This window comes from Cherax quadricarinatus, chromosome 7 (genome assembly GCF_038502225.1).
Source record: "Cherax quadricarinatus isolate ZL_2023a chromosome 7, ASM3850222v1, whole genome shotgun sequence".
In the NCBI taxonomy this organism is placed as follows: domain Eukaryota; kingdom Metazoa; phylum Arthropoda; class Malacostraca; order Decapoda; family Parastacidae; genus Cherax; species Cherax quadricarinatus.
In genome coordinates this window covers 52,133,987-52,149,760 of record NC_091298.1, presented here as the reverse complement: position 1 = coordinate 52,149,760, position 15,774 = coordinate 52,133,987, and the positions used below count along the sequence as shown (strand labels likewise).

General features: G+C 39.0%; 1 protein-coding gene across 4 annotated transcripts in view; it reads right to left on the bottom strand.

The window, feature by feature from the left end:
• Positions 1–14,823, bottom strand: part of Faf2 (Fas-associated factor 2) — a 51,692-nt gene extending 36,869 nt beyond the window's left edge. The window contains exons 1-2 of one of the 4 annotated variants that reach the window (XM_053777762.2): positions 14,664–14,820; positions 7,476–7,578 (exon numbers count right to left, since the gene is read on the bottom strand). Coding sequence is in view for 2 of the 4 variants with exons in the window: in XM_053777764.1 (XP_053633739.1) it covers positions 14,664–14,766 (103 nt within the window). In the remaining 2 variants the exon portion in view is untranslated. Of the gene's footprint in view, positions 1–7,475; positions 7,579–14,331; positions 14,554–14,663 lie in introns of those variants that run through there. The other 3 variants (XM_053777763.2, XM_053777764.1, XM_053777760.1) reach the window with 3 other exon arrangements.
• Between the last annotated feature and the right edge of the window lie 951 nt (positions 14,824–15,774).

Sequence of the window (15,774 nt, the reverse complement as noted above, 5' to 3'; positions counted from 1 at the left end):
TGTATTGCCACTGAATGAATACATAACTGCCTATCTCTGTTGCTTTCCTGACACAAGAGAACCACTTGTTGGAAGTTCATAAGACGTGTGCTTGTGTCTTTGTTTCTGTGTACCCCATATGCATTCTGTGTCATTCATCCTACTAGAGTATGCATTAATGTATCCAAGTCCCAAGATATATTTCTGATGTACATGTGATTTCAACTGCCCAAAGACACTGTATACTCTAGCACAAATTACCAGGACCTGACCTCAGGATCTAAAATATACCCAGCATGACCCGACCTCCACTGCTAGAGAACTTACCTGCACCCAACCAAATGCTCCCCATTCCCCTCCTCGCCTTTCCTATGCCTGACACGTCACCTCACCTACACCAAATGCAACATTTCACATTCTTCTGATCTCAACCTTGCCCAGCACCTGACCTCACCACTTCTCAGCATTGTATATACAGTGTGTCACTTCTTTTGGTATTTTGTTATACTTGATATAGTCTCATTATAGTGAAACTTATTTTGCTGTATGCATCTTTTTACAATCCTTGCTGGCTACACAATTCTTCACCTTAATGCGCAGCTGAACCCCATAATTTATAGGGGTTAGGTTCCCGAAATGTATCCTGAAAATATCCCATGATATATGTAGTATTCAAATCTCTTCGGCTATACAGTATCTAAATACACATCTCTTTAATCTGCTTAATACTGACATAATGAAAAAGCATAATTCGAATTAAATCCTATTTCTCATTTTCAACTTAAGGGACTTGTACCCAGCAATAACACAATTGGCATGAAAGAAAAAAAGTCAATAACTGAAGCTATCAGCTATCAACAAAATGATCTTGAGCAAAAACATTGTATAACTGAATTACATGGATTATCAAGCACACGAATTCCAGGAACCTACTATACATTTATCCCTACACATTCACAGCCTTCCAATTGCAGATTTTGATTACCCAACCATTTACTAACTGGTACAGCAAACAGATTAAATTATCCCAAGTTATTTAGCTCATTTTCTGATTATTAGTTCTTTTTAATGTCAATATTAACCAAACAAGGGTGATAAAGCAATATAAATATGGTCTCTGAAACACAAAATGAACCCAAATCTGAAATAAACTTTCTTCTGCAGACTTAATTTTGCATTATTTATGGTTTCGAGTATCAAGGGACCTCTAGGAACAAACTCTTGTGAATTTTTAAAAATGCGATATACTTTTTTTTTTTTACAGTATTTCACAGGTAATGCACCTAAAATTATCAGCCTGAATGCAACACCTATACTACACAACAGTAATTCTCAACTGGTGAGCTGCGAGATGCTAATGAATGGGCCAGGGAAAGGTCACGTGAAAATTATTTGTTAACAGATCTTCGACCCATTTTACACCAGTAGATTTTTCATTACCTTGTATTAAATTAGAGGTAGTTACAGTTAAGGAATAATTTATTGTGTGGTGACTATAGTCTACAATTAAGATATATACTATAGGAGTTAATCTAAAATCACATGCCATTAATGAAATGTAAAATTAAAAGAAATAAAAATTTATCTACTGCTACATAAATGGTGACCAAAAATATTTTATGTCAATGGTGAAGATTGTGTGGTCCTACGTCAAGTTTAAAAAAAAAAACAATAAAACAAATACAGTGAACCCCCGCATAACGATTACCTCCAAATGCGACCAATTATGTAAGTGTAATTATGTAAGTGCGTTTGTACGTGTATGTTTGGGGGTCTGAAATGGACTAATCTACTTCACAATATTCCTTATGGGAACAAATTCAGTCAGTACTGGCACCTGAACATACTTCTGGAGTGAAAAAATATCGTTAACCGGGGGTCCACTGTATAGTTCACATCTTTCAGAAATTAAAAATTATAAAGCAAGAAGCAAATTTACATATCTGCTTTTGACAACAGTTAAGGAACCAGTTTACAAAGTATGTACTGTATGCACACTCATTTGTATGAAGTATCTGCTTGGTGGAAAAGAACACGAGAATACTATCTTGCAGTATCGATGTGATGTATCTATGTGAATTTGTAACCAGCAGCAACTAACTCTTATATCAATGTGATATTGATAAAAAAAATGCCCATTTAAACTGTATTGTATTTACTAGCTTTTGGTTCTTTTCATACAAGAAATATTACAAATTTATAACTACATGCTTACCAAGCATGATCTTGAATTAAAAACTATGGACATTTTCCTTGACAACTCGCTCACTCTCTCCTAACCTTATGACTTTATACAATGAGAATAATTATTACATAATCACAGAAGAGCACTTAACTCGCAGGGGCCACCATCATCAAAGTAGCCCTCATGAAAGAGGCCTGCCTTGATGGTGAGGGAGGGCCCCACATATTCAGCACCCTCTTTTTGGTGTTCCATGTTTTTGGTGGTTTTCAAATGAGGCCCTGTTCATCATGTTTGGTGTTTTTTCCACTTTTCTTCTGTTTTTGCAGAACAGCTGTGTAAAGGAAGGGTGACTGGTACCAGATTTTTAAGGTAAGTATTGAATGTACTGCTTTTATTTTACTTTCCTATTTTTTTATGCCTAGCTGTATTGAGAACTTAATATGTGACTATGTAAACACGTCATCAGGCATTTTAGACGAATTCAATGTTGAAAAAAATCTTTTCCACCCATTGGTGATTTTTGCTTATTGTTGGGGAGGCAGGACATAACAGCTGTTGAAACAGGGCCCTTCTATACTGATACTGCTCAAAAAACCTAGGCCTACAGAAAAACATTTATCTTATTGATCACTAGGAAAATTCAGTCAAACATTTTTCAACCCTCCCATTTATTGTAACTTATCTGACCTGACCCAACCCAGCAACTGCAAATATTGTACAAAAACCAATCTATATATGTAATGTGTACCAAGTATGGAAGTACATGCATATGTGCGCACCCCATTCCCACATGCTGTACCTCAAACCAATCATGAACAATCTTACTAAAATTATTACTGTGCCACATTTCTTTAATCATTGTAATGTCTCATTCATAGATCTATGTCACTGATGCCAGTGTCATTCATGTAGATCTATGTATTAAGTACAGCTCCTTTAGCCCTTGAACTGTCCAAATGTAGAGCTACGTTCACGTGCACAGCACTCCGACCTTGATTTTCCCCATTTGAAAGCATGTAAAAAAAAAAGTAGATCTACGTTCGGAGCCTGATGCACGTCAACGTATATCTACGTTTGGACAGTTTAAGGGTTGAGTAAGCTGTGAGCAGTAAATTTTGGCCTAGCCCTGAAGACTGGGTCTGTGCAGCAAATGTGTACAGTACAAGAAAAAATCCTACACCACGCAGTGCACAAAGAAAAAAACCTCTGACACTGATTTAATACAGCAGCTTCGCGGTGTTTTCTAGGATGGCTTTTATGGTTTTATTGGAAGTTTCTTGGCATTAATTGAAAAAATGGGAAGACATACTAATGAAGTAGAGATGATTTTGGTCAGTTTCAGACAAAGTATCTGGAAATAGTGCTTAAAATGGAAGAAATATTCAGTTTTTGGTCATTTTTCTGAGGAAGGTTAGGGCCCCCTTTCCCCATCCCCTCCTGGTTTGTTTTATGGGTTGTTATTCAGTCTGCTTCAATTTTTGGGACAGCCTAAACCATGACCATTCATTTTTGCTTATATTTTATCAAAAAATATGGTAACACTTCCATGTTCTATGTAATGACAGATTCAAAATGGAAAGCAAGTCTTATGAAAGAGGCCTGGGGATGTGATTAATGAACAGAGAAAAGGTTGCTTTAGTAGCTGGAAGGACAACAGTGTTTACTTTGGACTCTGTTTATAAAGTGAAATTTTTTTGAAATGCAAGTTACAGAGATCTCAGGAAATGCAAAGATTTCCCCAAAAATTTTAAGGTCTGGGGTAGAAGTATTAACCTTTCCACTGTTGCAGTCCCAGAAATTAAAAATGCTAACAGTGTTGCAATTATAAAAAAGAGGCAAAGAGGGGAATGTATGAGAGTATAGTTTTACCAACGCTCTTATATGGGTGTGAAGCATGGGTGATGAATGTTGCAGCGAGGAGAAGGCTGGAGGCAGTGGAGATGTCATGTCTGAGGGCAATGTGTGATGTGAATATAATGCAGAGAATTCGTAGTTTGGAAGTTAGGAGGAGGTGCAGGATTACCAAAACTGTTGTCCAGAGGGCTGAGGAAGGGTTGTTGAGGTGGTTCGGACATGTAGAGAGAATGGAGCGAAACAGTGTGACTTCAAGAGTGTATCAGTCCGTAGTGGAAGGAAGGTGGGGTAGGGGTCGGCCTAGGAAAGGTTGGAGGGAGGGGGTAAAGGAGGTTTTGTGTGCGAGGGGCTTGGACTTCCAGCAGGCATGCACGAGCGTGTTTGATATGAGTGAATGGAGACAAATGGTTTTTAATACTTGACGTGCTGTTGGAGTGTGAGCAAAGTAACATTTTTGAAGGGGTTCAGGGAAATCGGCAGGCCGGACTTGAGTCCTGGAGATGGGAAGTACAGTGCCTGCACTCTGAAGGAGGGGTGTTTATGTTGCAGTTTAAAAACTGTAGTGTAAAGCACCCTTCTGGCAAGACAATGATGGAGTGAATGATGGTGAAAGTTTTTCTTTTTCGGGCCACCCTGCCTTGGTGGGAATCGGCCAGTGTGATAATAAATAATAAAAAATATACATGTACAGTGGAACCTCAAAAATCGAACTGCTCCCAACACAACCAATTATGTAAGTGTATTTTTGTAAGTGCTTTTATAAGCATATTTTTGAGAGTCTGAAATGGACTTATCTAATTTACATTATTCCTGATGGGAATAAATTCATTTGGTAAAGGCACTCGAACAGCCTTCTGGACTGAAGAAAGTTCGATATTTGAGGTTCCACTGTATAATAATAAATTACTGTATAAATTATTAAATGTAAAAAGAAATTTTTTTTTCTCCTTTTTCAGGTCACCCTGCCTCGGTGGACGGCCAGTGTGTTAACTTTTTTTTTTTCAGCATGTTGGCGATCTCCCACTGGAGCAGGGTGACCCAAAAGACAAAACTATAGATTTGTTTCTTCTTTTTACATTTAGTAAGTAAAAAAGTGTAGGGTGATGGAACAAGAACATGAGAAATGTTGCAATTCAAAAACTAAACTATGGAGATATGAAAGACCATACACAAATAACCCCCACATATGAAAGAGAAGATTACAATGTTGATATTGTGCCTTTTGCTCTTAATGAAAGACCAGTTTACCTGGAGGAAGAAATCACCTGAACCACCTTGCTATAAACATACTTCACAAGATGCTACATTCACAGATTTTGTTAACATGCAGATACTACAAAAGTACACAAGTCCTGAAGACTAGTATACTTTTGTAATTTGATCATTTCTGTTAACCTTCATTAGACCAGATATTGAGTATAACAGTAGTCAAAATGCAAGACTAATTTAAGGTGGAAATAAGACTAAGGATGAATGATGTCACTTTAGAGGTTTAAAGATTTAAATATTAGAATAACACAGTGCAACAGTAAATTTAAAGAAGAATGGAAAGAAATTAAATAGGAAAATGCTGTAGCATACTGATAATACATTTCTGGTAGAGAATCATATTCTGAAGACAATGATGCCAAAAATGTGAAATCTGATGGAAAAACTTACAGAATTATGCAGGCACAAATTTGGCAGTCTGGGCACAATTCACACATCACCAATTTCACAAGCTTTGAGTTCTATTTTCAACCAATTCCAATGCTCAGTTAGACCCAATTCCTTGCTATTTCTCTAGTACATGTATGCCTTTTGTTTTATTGACTGAACACAAGAAATTGCCCATTCAGTATCAGTACCCTATAATGTGCACAGACATTGGTAATTTGAACACTTTTACACAAATTTCTAAGTTTTGCATTTGAATACAAGTTTTATGTATTGTATTAATGGTATAAAAGCCAAGAAAACAGAGCTGTCATTAAAACCCTAACAGATAAAAAAGCAGTTAAGGATTGCAAATGGTTGTTTAAGAAACTTGAAGTATTTCAATGTAATGTATCAACCAATTTTCCTTGACACTAGTTTTGAAACTGTTACTGTTATTTATTAAGGCTAATTAGTACAACAAACTTTTAGTAGAAATTTCCAAAATATAAAAGAAGCAATTTATGAACATACTGCATAGCTAGGAGTTCTGAAATAAGCCTGAAGACGAGAGGCATCATGGTTTTCCTTAGCTCTCATTAAAAAAGGGTAACCCAGCATCTTCTCACTGACAAAAGAACTAATGAGTTTGTCAAGTTTACAATATTGTTTCTTAATGACTCTACCTACTGATTAAAAAATCCATTAGACTACAGGTGCAATTTAAAGGCATGTTTATTAAAAACTCTTGAAGCCTGAGATAAGGTTAATCTAAAATTAACATTTAACATGTTATATTACAGAACCTGATTCAACTTCTGATTTTTCCCTGATTTTTCTCAGTTGTGACTGGATAATGGTCCAAAACAGACTGATACATTATCTGGAGTTTCTTTTCTAAAGTGTGGGTTAACTTTGAATTGATGAGCAAGTCATGTACAATGCCTTGGTATCTTCATTATTTAGACACTTTGCCAACCAGTGACTTTCAATTCACTAGATTGTGGATTCAGTGAAAGGTGAAGTACTTAATAGGTGTTCAGCCCCTTGGCCTAGATCAAGGTTAAGGTATTAAGGTACTGAACACCTACCAAGGCTGAGGGACTGATTACCTGATCTTCCACTGTCTCCATAATCATTGTACTGAATTGAAAAAGTCACTAGTTGGCAACAAGTCTTCATAATAAAGCTAGCAAGGTGTTGCACACGTATCTTATTCATTAACTTGTCAGTTCTGTATACTATGGATGTGCCAAAAATCAGTACTAATGGCATCAGCTAATTTTGATGGTATTAATGTCAGTGATCTGATCATTTTTAATGACATTAGTAATAGCCTAAAACAAAGTATTGGTAAAAATTTTGGTATGGTCCCATCCCTATAGTACATCATTAGTGTAATGATAGCCGTGAATTGTTCCAGACACGGTACTGTGACTTATTCTTTACCTATGTCCCTCTCATGACCTACTCCCTATATAGATAAATATCCATGTCACACTCATATCCAATGCCCTGTATATAAACACTTATATACTTATGCCTTATGCCTTAAAACCTCTATATAAGCACCTATGTTTCTCATGTCCAATGCCCTGCCTTTAAGCACCTGTATCTCTCTCATATCCTACTCCATGTATACAAGCACAAAAGTTTCTCTCATGCCCTATATCCTGTACATAAGGACCAATATCTCCTCACTGCCAATGCCCTATAGTAGTGCAACTCCTGCCTTGCATATTATTTTTCATCCAGCACAGTGTCTGCAGTTTTCTGCAGAGTATATAGACATATCTTGTTGTCTATAAATCAGTGACCTTACCTCCCAAAATGTGCAAAGCAAGTTCTTCTCAAGTGCACGGCACAATGTCAACTGCGTCACTGAGAGTCTGCTGTCATGTGGATCTCGAGACCCTTGCTATTTACTAAAATAAAACAAAAAATATACAAATAAAGAAATAAGCAAATAGATAAATTAAAGAATTTATTTCAATTTATAAGAAACATGAAAAGAGAGGAGGGCCCCCCTTTCTTTACAAAATATACATACAATGAACCTGTGAAGAAGGCTGCTTTTGTATATATACAGTAATTCACACTCTCTTTTATAATGCTAAATGTTCTGTAGCAAAAAAAAAAAAAAAATATATATATATATATAAAGCAAAATATAAAGATTTGTCAGGTAAGATTCAGGATTAATTAACAAAAGAATCTATGTATAGTAATAGTGCTGTACATTTTAAATTTGAAACTTAAAACACAGACAAGCAAAAAAAAATTATACAACATTTTTATTATAAAATATATAATTAGCTATATATACAGTACTGTAAAATACAGAATAACTACACAGAATGCTGTATAATCCATCACAGACTAGTGTGAGAAATTTCAACCAGAACCACCAGCACTCAAGTCTGTCACGTTAGCTTCCAAATTATAAACAAACAAGCACTACAACCATTCTTCATATTTATACAAAAGCTTGGGTTGTGACAAGCACTTTGGGAGAAGTCATTAGAGGAAAAGCAGACAAAATACTTAGAAAAAGAAAAAAAAAAAAAAACTTATGGAGAAACAGTTTAATTTACGATCAGCAAAGGCTTGTACTGCATAGCAAATCTAACTAACCACATGAAAAACAAGATATTAATCCTTGCATTTATGTCCTTGCATCCAGCTCAAATATGCATGGAACTCTCTGGGCTAATTGTAGAGAACCGGCAGGTAAATAAGGCACCCCAAGAACTTGTTTCCATAATTATAGCTACAGCCTCTTGCATTCTGCAAATTCAATTTTCCATACCATCCATACACAACAAATAGCACAGCCATTATAAACTATCTAAATCCACTTGAAAAAAGCAATCATAAAATATAATTTGGGAAGGAAAAAACAAAAAAGATAATACAGATATGAAAAACTATATTACAAGAAAAATTATGGTCTAAAGCAGCAATATTTCTAAGAAACATTTGTAATAAAACATTACATGAAACAGATACAAACAAATTATGCAAGGAGTGATGCACCATGTACGTACTGTATGCTGCATTTTCCCTACTGTTCTCCTGCAAGTGAAAACTCTCTAATACCTGGGAGCCAGGAGGAAGGGCTCAATACAACTTGCACCATGGTGGCCCTTTAAAAAATGTAACACTACTGTACGCTATTTAACCCGTAAACGGTCCAAATGTATATATACGTTTTTTCAACATTTGAAAGTACAGTGGACCCCCGCTTAACGATCACCTCCCAATGCGACCAATTATGTAAGTGTATTTATGTAAGTGCTTTTGTACGTGTATGTTTGGGGGTCTGAAATGGACTAATCTACTTCACAATATTCCTTATGGGAACAAATTCGGTCAGTACTGGCACCTGAACATACTTCTGGAATGAAAAAATATCGTTAATCGGGGGTCCACTGTATATAAAAAAAGTATATCTTCTTTTTGTTTTTCTACATATGAAAATGTGTAAAAAAAACTTTGATCTACTTTTTTTGTTGTTATATTTGAAAATATGTAAAAAAACTTAGATCTACTTTTGTAGCACTACACATGTGAACGTAGATCTGCTTGGACCGTTTACGGGTTAAAAAAAAATTGTTCCAAAAAGTTGGGAAAAAGACCCTACAATAATGACTGACTTAACAGATGCTCGAGTGCCAAAGAGAGAAAGAAAAAAAAAGAGAATTGAATCCAATATAAGAAACATACAAATCCAAGGAGTTATCAGAGATTCAAGTAAGATAAAAATGAATATACAAAAGTAAAGAGGAAAAACAAATGAAATAGCAGACAAGAGCATAACGAAACTAATCTATTAAAATTTATATAAAAAAAAAAGGTCAAATTTTCTGGTCTGAGAAGGAAATGTCTAATATGATAATATTGTGTGGTTACAATGTGTTAACACAAGAGGGCATTTAAAATATAGAAGCGTAAATCCCTAATCAACCAACTGGGCTATCTTTGATTAAATTCTACATAACATCCTACAGTATACATAAAACCATTGTAAAGTTTAAAATTATGCACAAGGCCTAAATAAGAACTAACACTGAAATATATCTGGTTTAAAAACTAAATGCTAGGATGTTGTTTTAATAGTTTATAAAACTGACAGTAGATGAATAAGATACTATATGCAACACTTGGGTATCTTTAATATGTTAAGTTTTGCCAACCAGTGGCTTTATCAATTTAATATAAAAAATAATCCTGGAGCTGGTGTAAGACATACATGTAGTAGTTTGAGGTCATCAATCCCCTTGCCTTGAATGGAAGTGTTTATTCCATCAGTTTGGCTGAATCTAAAATTGATGCCTGAGGATGCATCACAGGTGGGTAGAGTTCACTAGTGAAAGTAGATCATTTTAGTTTAATATGTTTATTATGCACTCCATACCCATCCTGTGAGCGGTAGTCAAAAGATTACAGAAGTACATAATTGGTCCGGGGACTGGACTCCAAAGTTTTGATAGCTGAGCAAGTTACAGAGGTAATGAACTCACAATTACAAAGGTAATGAACTCACAATTTACAAAGGTAATGAACTCACAATTTACAAAGGTAATGAACTCCAGGCAGGTCTGGTCACAATCATGACAAGTTACAAAGGTATTTACAGATTACAGAGGTACATAATGGGTCCAGGGACTGGGCCCCCAAAGTTTTGATAGCTGAACTAGGTACAAGGGTAATGAACTCACAAGTTACAAAGGTAATGAATCCTGTAAGAATGGTTACTTACGTTTATACATGGCTACAATCATGAACAAATTACATAGAGTAATGAGCAATTCACACTTCCACACCCGGTCACAACTGTAATGAGTTATTGGTGCAAATATTGATTGTTGAGTCTCACACACACACACACACACACACACACAAACACACACACAAACACACACACAAACACACACACAAACACACACACAAACACACACACAAACACACACACAAACACACACACAAACATAAGGTGATAATTGCAGTAATGTACAACCCACCACAGAACTGCAGGAGGCCAAGAGAAGAATACGATGAGAGCAATGTGGGCAATGATCGACACACTAGCCGAGGTGGCCAGGAGAGCACACATGGGGGGAGCAAAGTTACTAGTTATGGGTGATTTCAATCATGAGATTGACTGGGAAAACCTGGAGCCCCATGGGGGTCCCGAAACATGGAGAGCCAAGATGATGGATGTGGTACTGGAAAACCTCATGCATCAACATGTTAAGAGACACTACCAGAGAGAGAGGAGAGGATGAACCAGCAAGGCTGGACCTTGTATTCACCTTGAGTAGTTCAGACATCGAGGGTATCATGTATGAAAGGCCCCTGGGAGCTAGTGATTATGTGGTTCTGTGCTTCAACTACATAGTTGAGCTCCAAGTGGAGAGAGTAGCAGGAATAGGCTGGGAAAAACCAAACTACAAAAGGGGGAACTACTCAGGCATGAGGAACTTCCTTCAAGACATTCAGTTGGAGAGGGAACTGACAGGAAAACCAGTACAAGAAATGATGGACTATGTGGCAACAAAATGCAAGGAGGCAGAGGAGAGGTTTGTTCCCAAGGGAAACAGAAATAATGGGAAGAACAGAACGAGTCCTTGGTTCACCCAAACGTGTAGGGAGGCAAAAACTAGGTGTACTAGAGAATGGAAAAGGTACAGAAGACAGAGAACTCAGGAAAATAAAGAAATCAGCCGAAGAGCCAGAAACAAATATGCACAGATAAGAAGGGAGGCTCAGAGACAATATGAAAATGACATAGCATCAAAAGTAAAGACTGACCCGAAGCTGTTGTACAGCCACTTCAGGAGGAAAACAACAGTCAAGGACCAGGTAATCAGACTGAGGAAGGGTGATGGGGAATTCACAAGAAATGACCAAGAGGTATGTCAGGAGCTCAACACAAGATTTAAAGAGGTATTTACAGTGGAAACCAGTAGGACTCCAGGAAATCAGAACAGGGGGGCACACCAGTAAGTGCTGGATGAGGTACATATAACCAAGGAGGAGGTGAAGAAGCTGCTATGCGAACTTGACACCTCAAAGGCGGTGGGACCAGACATCTCTCCATGGGTCCTTAAAGAGGGAGCAGAGATATTGTGTGAGCCATTAACAAAGATCTTCAACACATCATTTGAAACTAGGCAACTCCCTGAGGTATGGAAAATGGCAAATGTAGTCCCAATTTTTAAAAAGGGAGACAGACATGAGGCACTAAACTAGAGACCTGTATCACTGACGTGTATAGTATGCAAGGTCATGGAGAAGATCATCAGGAGGAGAGTGGTGGGGCACCTGGAAAGAAATAAGTGTATAATTGACAACCAGCACAGTTTCAGGGAAGGAAAATCCTGTGTCACAAACCTACTAGAGTTTTATGACAAGGTGACAGAAGTAAGACAAGAGAGAGGGGGGTGGATCGACTGCATATTTTTGGACTGCAAGAAGGCCTTCGACACAATTCCTCACAAGAGGTTACTGCAAAAGCTAGAGGATTAGGCACACAAAACAGGAAAGGCACTGCAATGGATCATAGAATATCTGACAGGGAGGCAACAATGAGTCATGGTACGCGACGAGGTGTCAGAGTGGGCACCTGTGACAAGCGGGGTTCCACAGGGGTCAGTCCTAGGACCTGTGCTGTTCTTGGTGTATGTGAACGACATAACGGAAGGGATAGACTCAGAAGTGTCCTTGTTTGCAGATGATGCGAAGTTAGTGAGAAGAATCAAATCGGATGAGGATCAGGCAGGACTACAAAGAGACCTGGACAGGCTACAAGTCTGGTCCAGCAACTGGCTCCTTGAATTTAACCCTGCCAAATGCAAAGTCATGAAGATTGGGGAAGGGCAAAGAAGACCGCAGACACAATATAGTTTAGATGGCCAAAGACTGCAAACCTCACTCAAGGAAAAAGATCTGGGGGTGAGTATAACACCGGGCATATCTCCTGAGGCGCACATCAATCAGATAACTGCTGCAGCATACGGGCGCCTGGCAAACCTACGGATAGCGTTCCGATACCTCAGTAAGGATTCGTTTAAGACTCTGTATACCATTTACGTCAGGCCCATACCGGAGTATGCAGCACCAGTTTGGAATCCACACCTAGTCAAGCACGTCAAGAAATTAGAGAAAGTGCAAAGGTTTGCAACAAGACTAGTCCCAGAGCTACGGGGATTGTCCTACGAAGAAAGGTTGAGGGAAATCGGCCTGACGACACTGGAGGACAGGAGGGTCAGGGGAGACATGATAACGACATATAAAATACTGCGCGGAATAGACAAGGTGGACAAAGACGGGATGTTCCAGAGAAGGGACACAGACACAAGAGGTCACAATTGGAAGTTGAAGACTCAGATGAATCAAAGGGATGTTAGGAAGTATTTCTTCAGTCATAGAGTAGTCAGGCCGTGGAATAGCCTAGAAACTGACGTAGTGGAGGCGGGAACCATACATAGTTTTAAGGCGAGGTATGATAGAGCTCATGGGGCAGGGAGAGAGAGGACCTAGTAGCAATCAGCGAAGAGGTAGGGCCAGGAGCTGTGACTCGACCCCTGCAACCACAAATAGGTGAGTACAAATAGGCGAGTACACACAAACACACACACACACAAGTAGATCATACTAACAGATTAGGCAATAGTAGAGTAGCACAAGAATTCCGAGGATGGGCACAGTGAATTCTTATGCTACTCTACTGTTGCCTAATCCATTCCCATGATCTACTTACACAACTGGGCTCCCCCCACCTATGCTGGCTTCTAACTATATCACCTCTCTATCTCCTGTATATAAGCCAGCATCCTCGAGTAACTTGTGATTCGACCAGACTGTGGGTGCTCATACCTGGGTAACAGTGTCCTCAGTTCCCACACTGTGGGACTGGGAATCACTCAATGTCACAGGTAAAATTTTGGGCACATTTCCTTACATTTGCTGCCTCTGTTTTCCTAGGTACCTGGGTGTTAGTCAACTCCTGTGGTTACACCCTGAGTGAGAAGATTAAAGTAACCCAATGGAAATAAGACAGTCCCTGATGATGCACAAACTAAGCTACAATTATCACAAACTAAGTACAATTATCATAGTGTAAATTACTTAGGATAACCCAAAAAAAAAGTTAAAGTGACTATTGGGTTTTTCTGGGTGGCTAACCCTCTGGGTTAAAAATCCCCAAAACAATCTAATCTAATCTTATGGACTGAACAGTTTCAAGAAAGGCTGAAGGACTGCTTCATGTCTTGCACCATCTCCATAATTATTCTCTGTATTGGACTGATAAAGCCTCTGGTTGACAAAACATATTTTACACTGTTAGATGAAGTTTTTAAAAATAATATTTAACTGAATGAAGTTAATCACTCTGCAAAGTTTTAGGATTTCATTAAAAGATAAACTATGAACAACTGCAAAATAACACTAATATGAAAAAGAATAAGGAAAACCCTTCGAGCCAGTGACTTGCACTCTGAAAATAGAAGAAATATCCATGACAGAAATGCGAGCTATATTCAAAATAATTAGGAAATACAAGGACCCCAATGGAAATGACTCACTTTTGACTTTTTTCTTGGGTTATCCTGGGTAATTTACACTACGTATAATAAGTGTACTTATGTGTACCTGTACCTAAATAAACTTACTAGGATACATTAGCTGTGAGGGTCATCTGATTGAGGTGTTGTCAAGTGTTGTTTAAAACTGTGTACAACATTTTTCCTTGATGTCCAGTTCTGGTATAACTCCGGCACTTAACTAGCACATCTTAGGTCAACTGACATCAAGTGTCAGGCAGTGACAGTTAGGTATAGGATATCCACCTCTGATAATGACATATTACACCATGCCCGCCCGAGTCAACCATCATTCCTCACTAGTTAGTGCCACCAACCCACCTCTCGAGGTGCCACCCCCCTCCCCGTGGCACTCACCACCTCACTCCCCACACCACTCACAAAAGGACATAAAACAGTACCTGAAACTGGACAATCTTCTCGGTGTGTTCCTGTGTCAGGTGTTGAGTGTGGTCGGCCATGTTTGTGTACACTGAAGCAACACTCACCAGACACCACCACCATCACTACCCCTCCTCCAACACCCCTCCTCCAACACCCCTTCCTCCAACACCCCTTCCTTCAACACCCCTTCCTCCAACACCCCTTCCTTCAACACCTCCCCCAGCCTCCTCATGCTGCCATCTACCCATTGTAAGCACAAACTACCTACAACAGCCTCACCACCAGGGAACCTCTCAAGGGAGGTTCCTTGATGCTGGTGAGGGGCTCTTGATCTTGGGAATTGGCTCTGTGCTCCGGTTCCCTGAATTGAGTCTGAATACCTTCCATCCCCCCCACAGGCACTGTATAATCCTACGGGTTTAGTGCTCCCCCATAATTATAATAACCACCAAGGAAGATTTGTTGGGATTTTTTACCCGGGGGTAAAGTTAGTCATCCAAGATAACCCAGTGCGTCATCCAGGATAACGCAGTGCGTCATTCAGGATAACCCAGTGTGTCATCCAGGGTAACCCAGTGTCATCCAGGATAACCCAGCATGTCATCCATGATAACCCAGTGTGTCATCCAGGATAACCCAGTGCGTCATCCAGGATAACCCAGTGTGTCATCCATGATAACCCAGTGTGTCATCCAGGATAACCCAGTGCGTCATCCAGGATAACCCAGTGCGTCATCCAGAATAACCCAGTGCATCATCCAGGATAACCCAGTGCGTCATCCAGGATAACCCAGTGCGTCATCCAGGATAACCCAGTATGTCATCCATGATAACCCGGTGTCATCCAGGATAACCCAGTACGTCATCCATGATAACCCAGTGCGTCATCCAGGATAACCCAGTGCGTCATCCAGGATAAACCAGTGCGCCATCCAGGATAACCCAGTGTGTCATCCAGGATAACTCAGTGTGTCATCCAGGATAACACAGTGCGTCATCCATGATAACCCAGTGCGTCATCCAGGATAAACCAGTGCGCCATCCAGGATAACCCAGTGTGTCATCCAGGATAACACAGTGCGTCATCCATGATAACCCAGTGCGTCATCCAGGATAAACCAGTGCGTC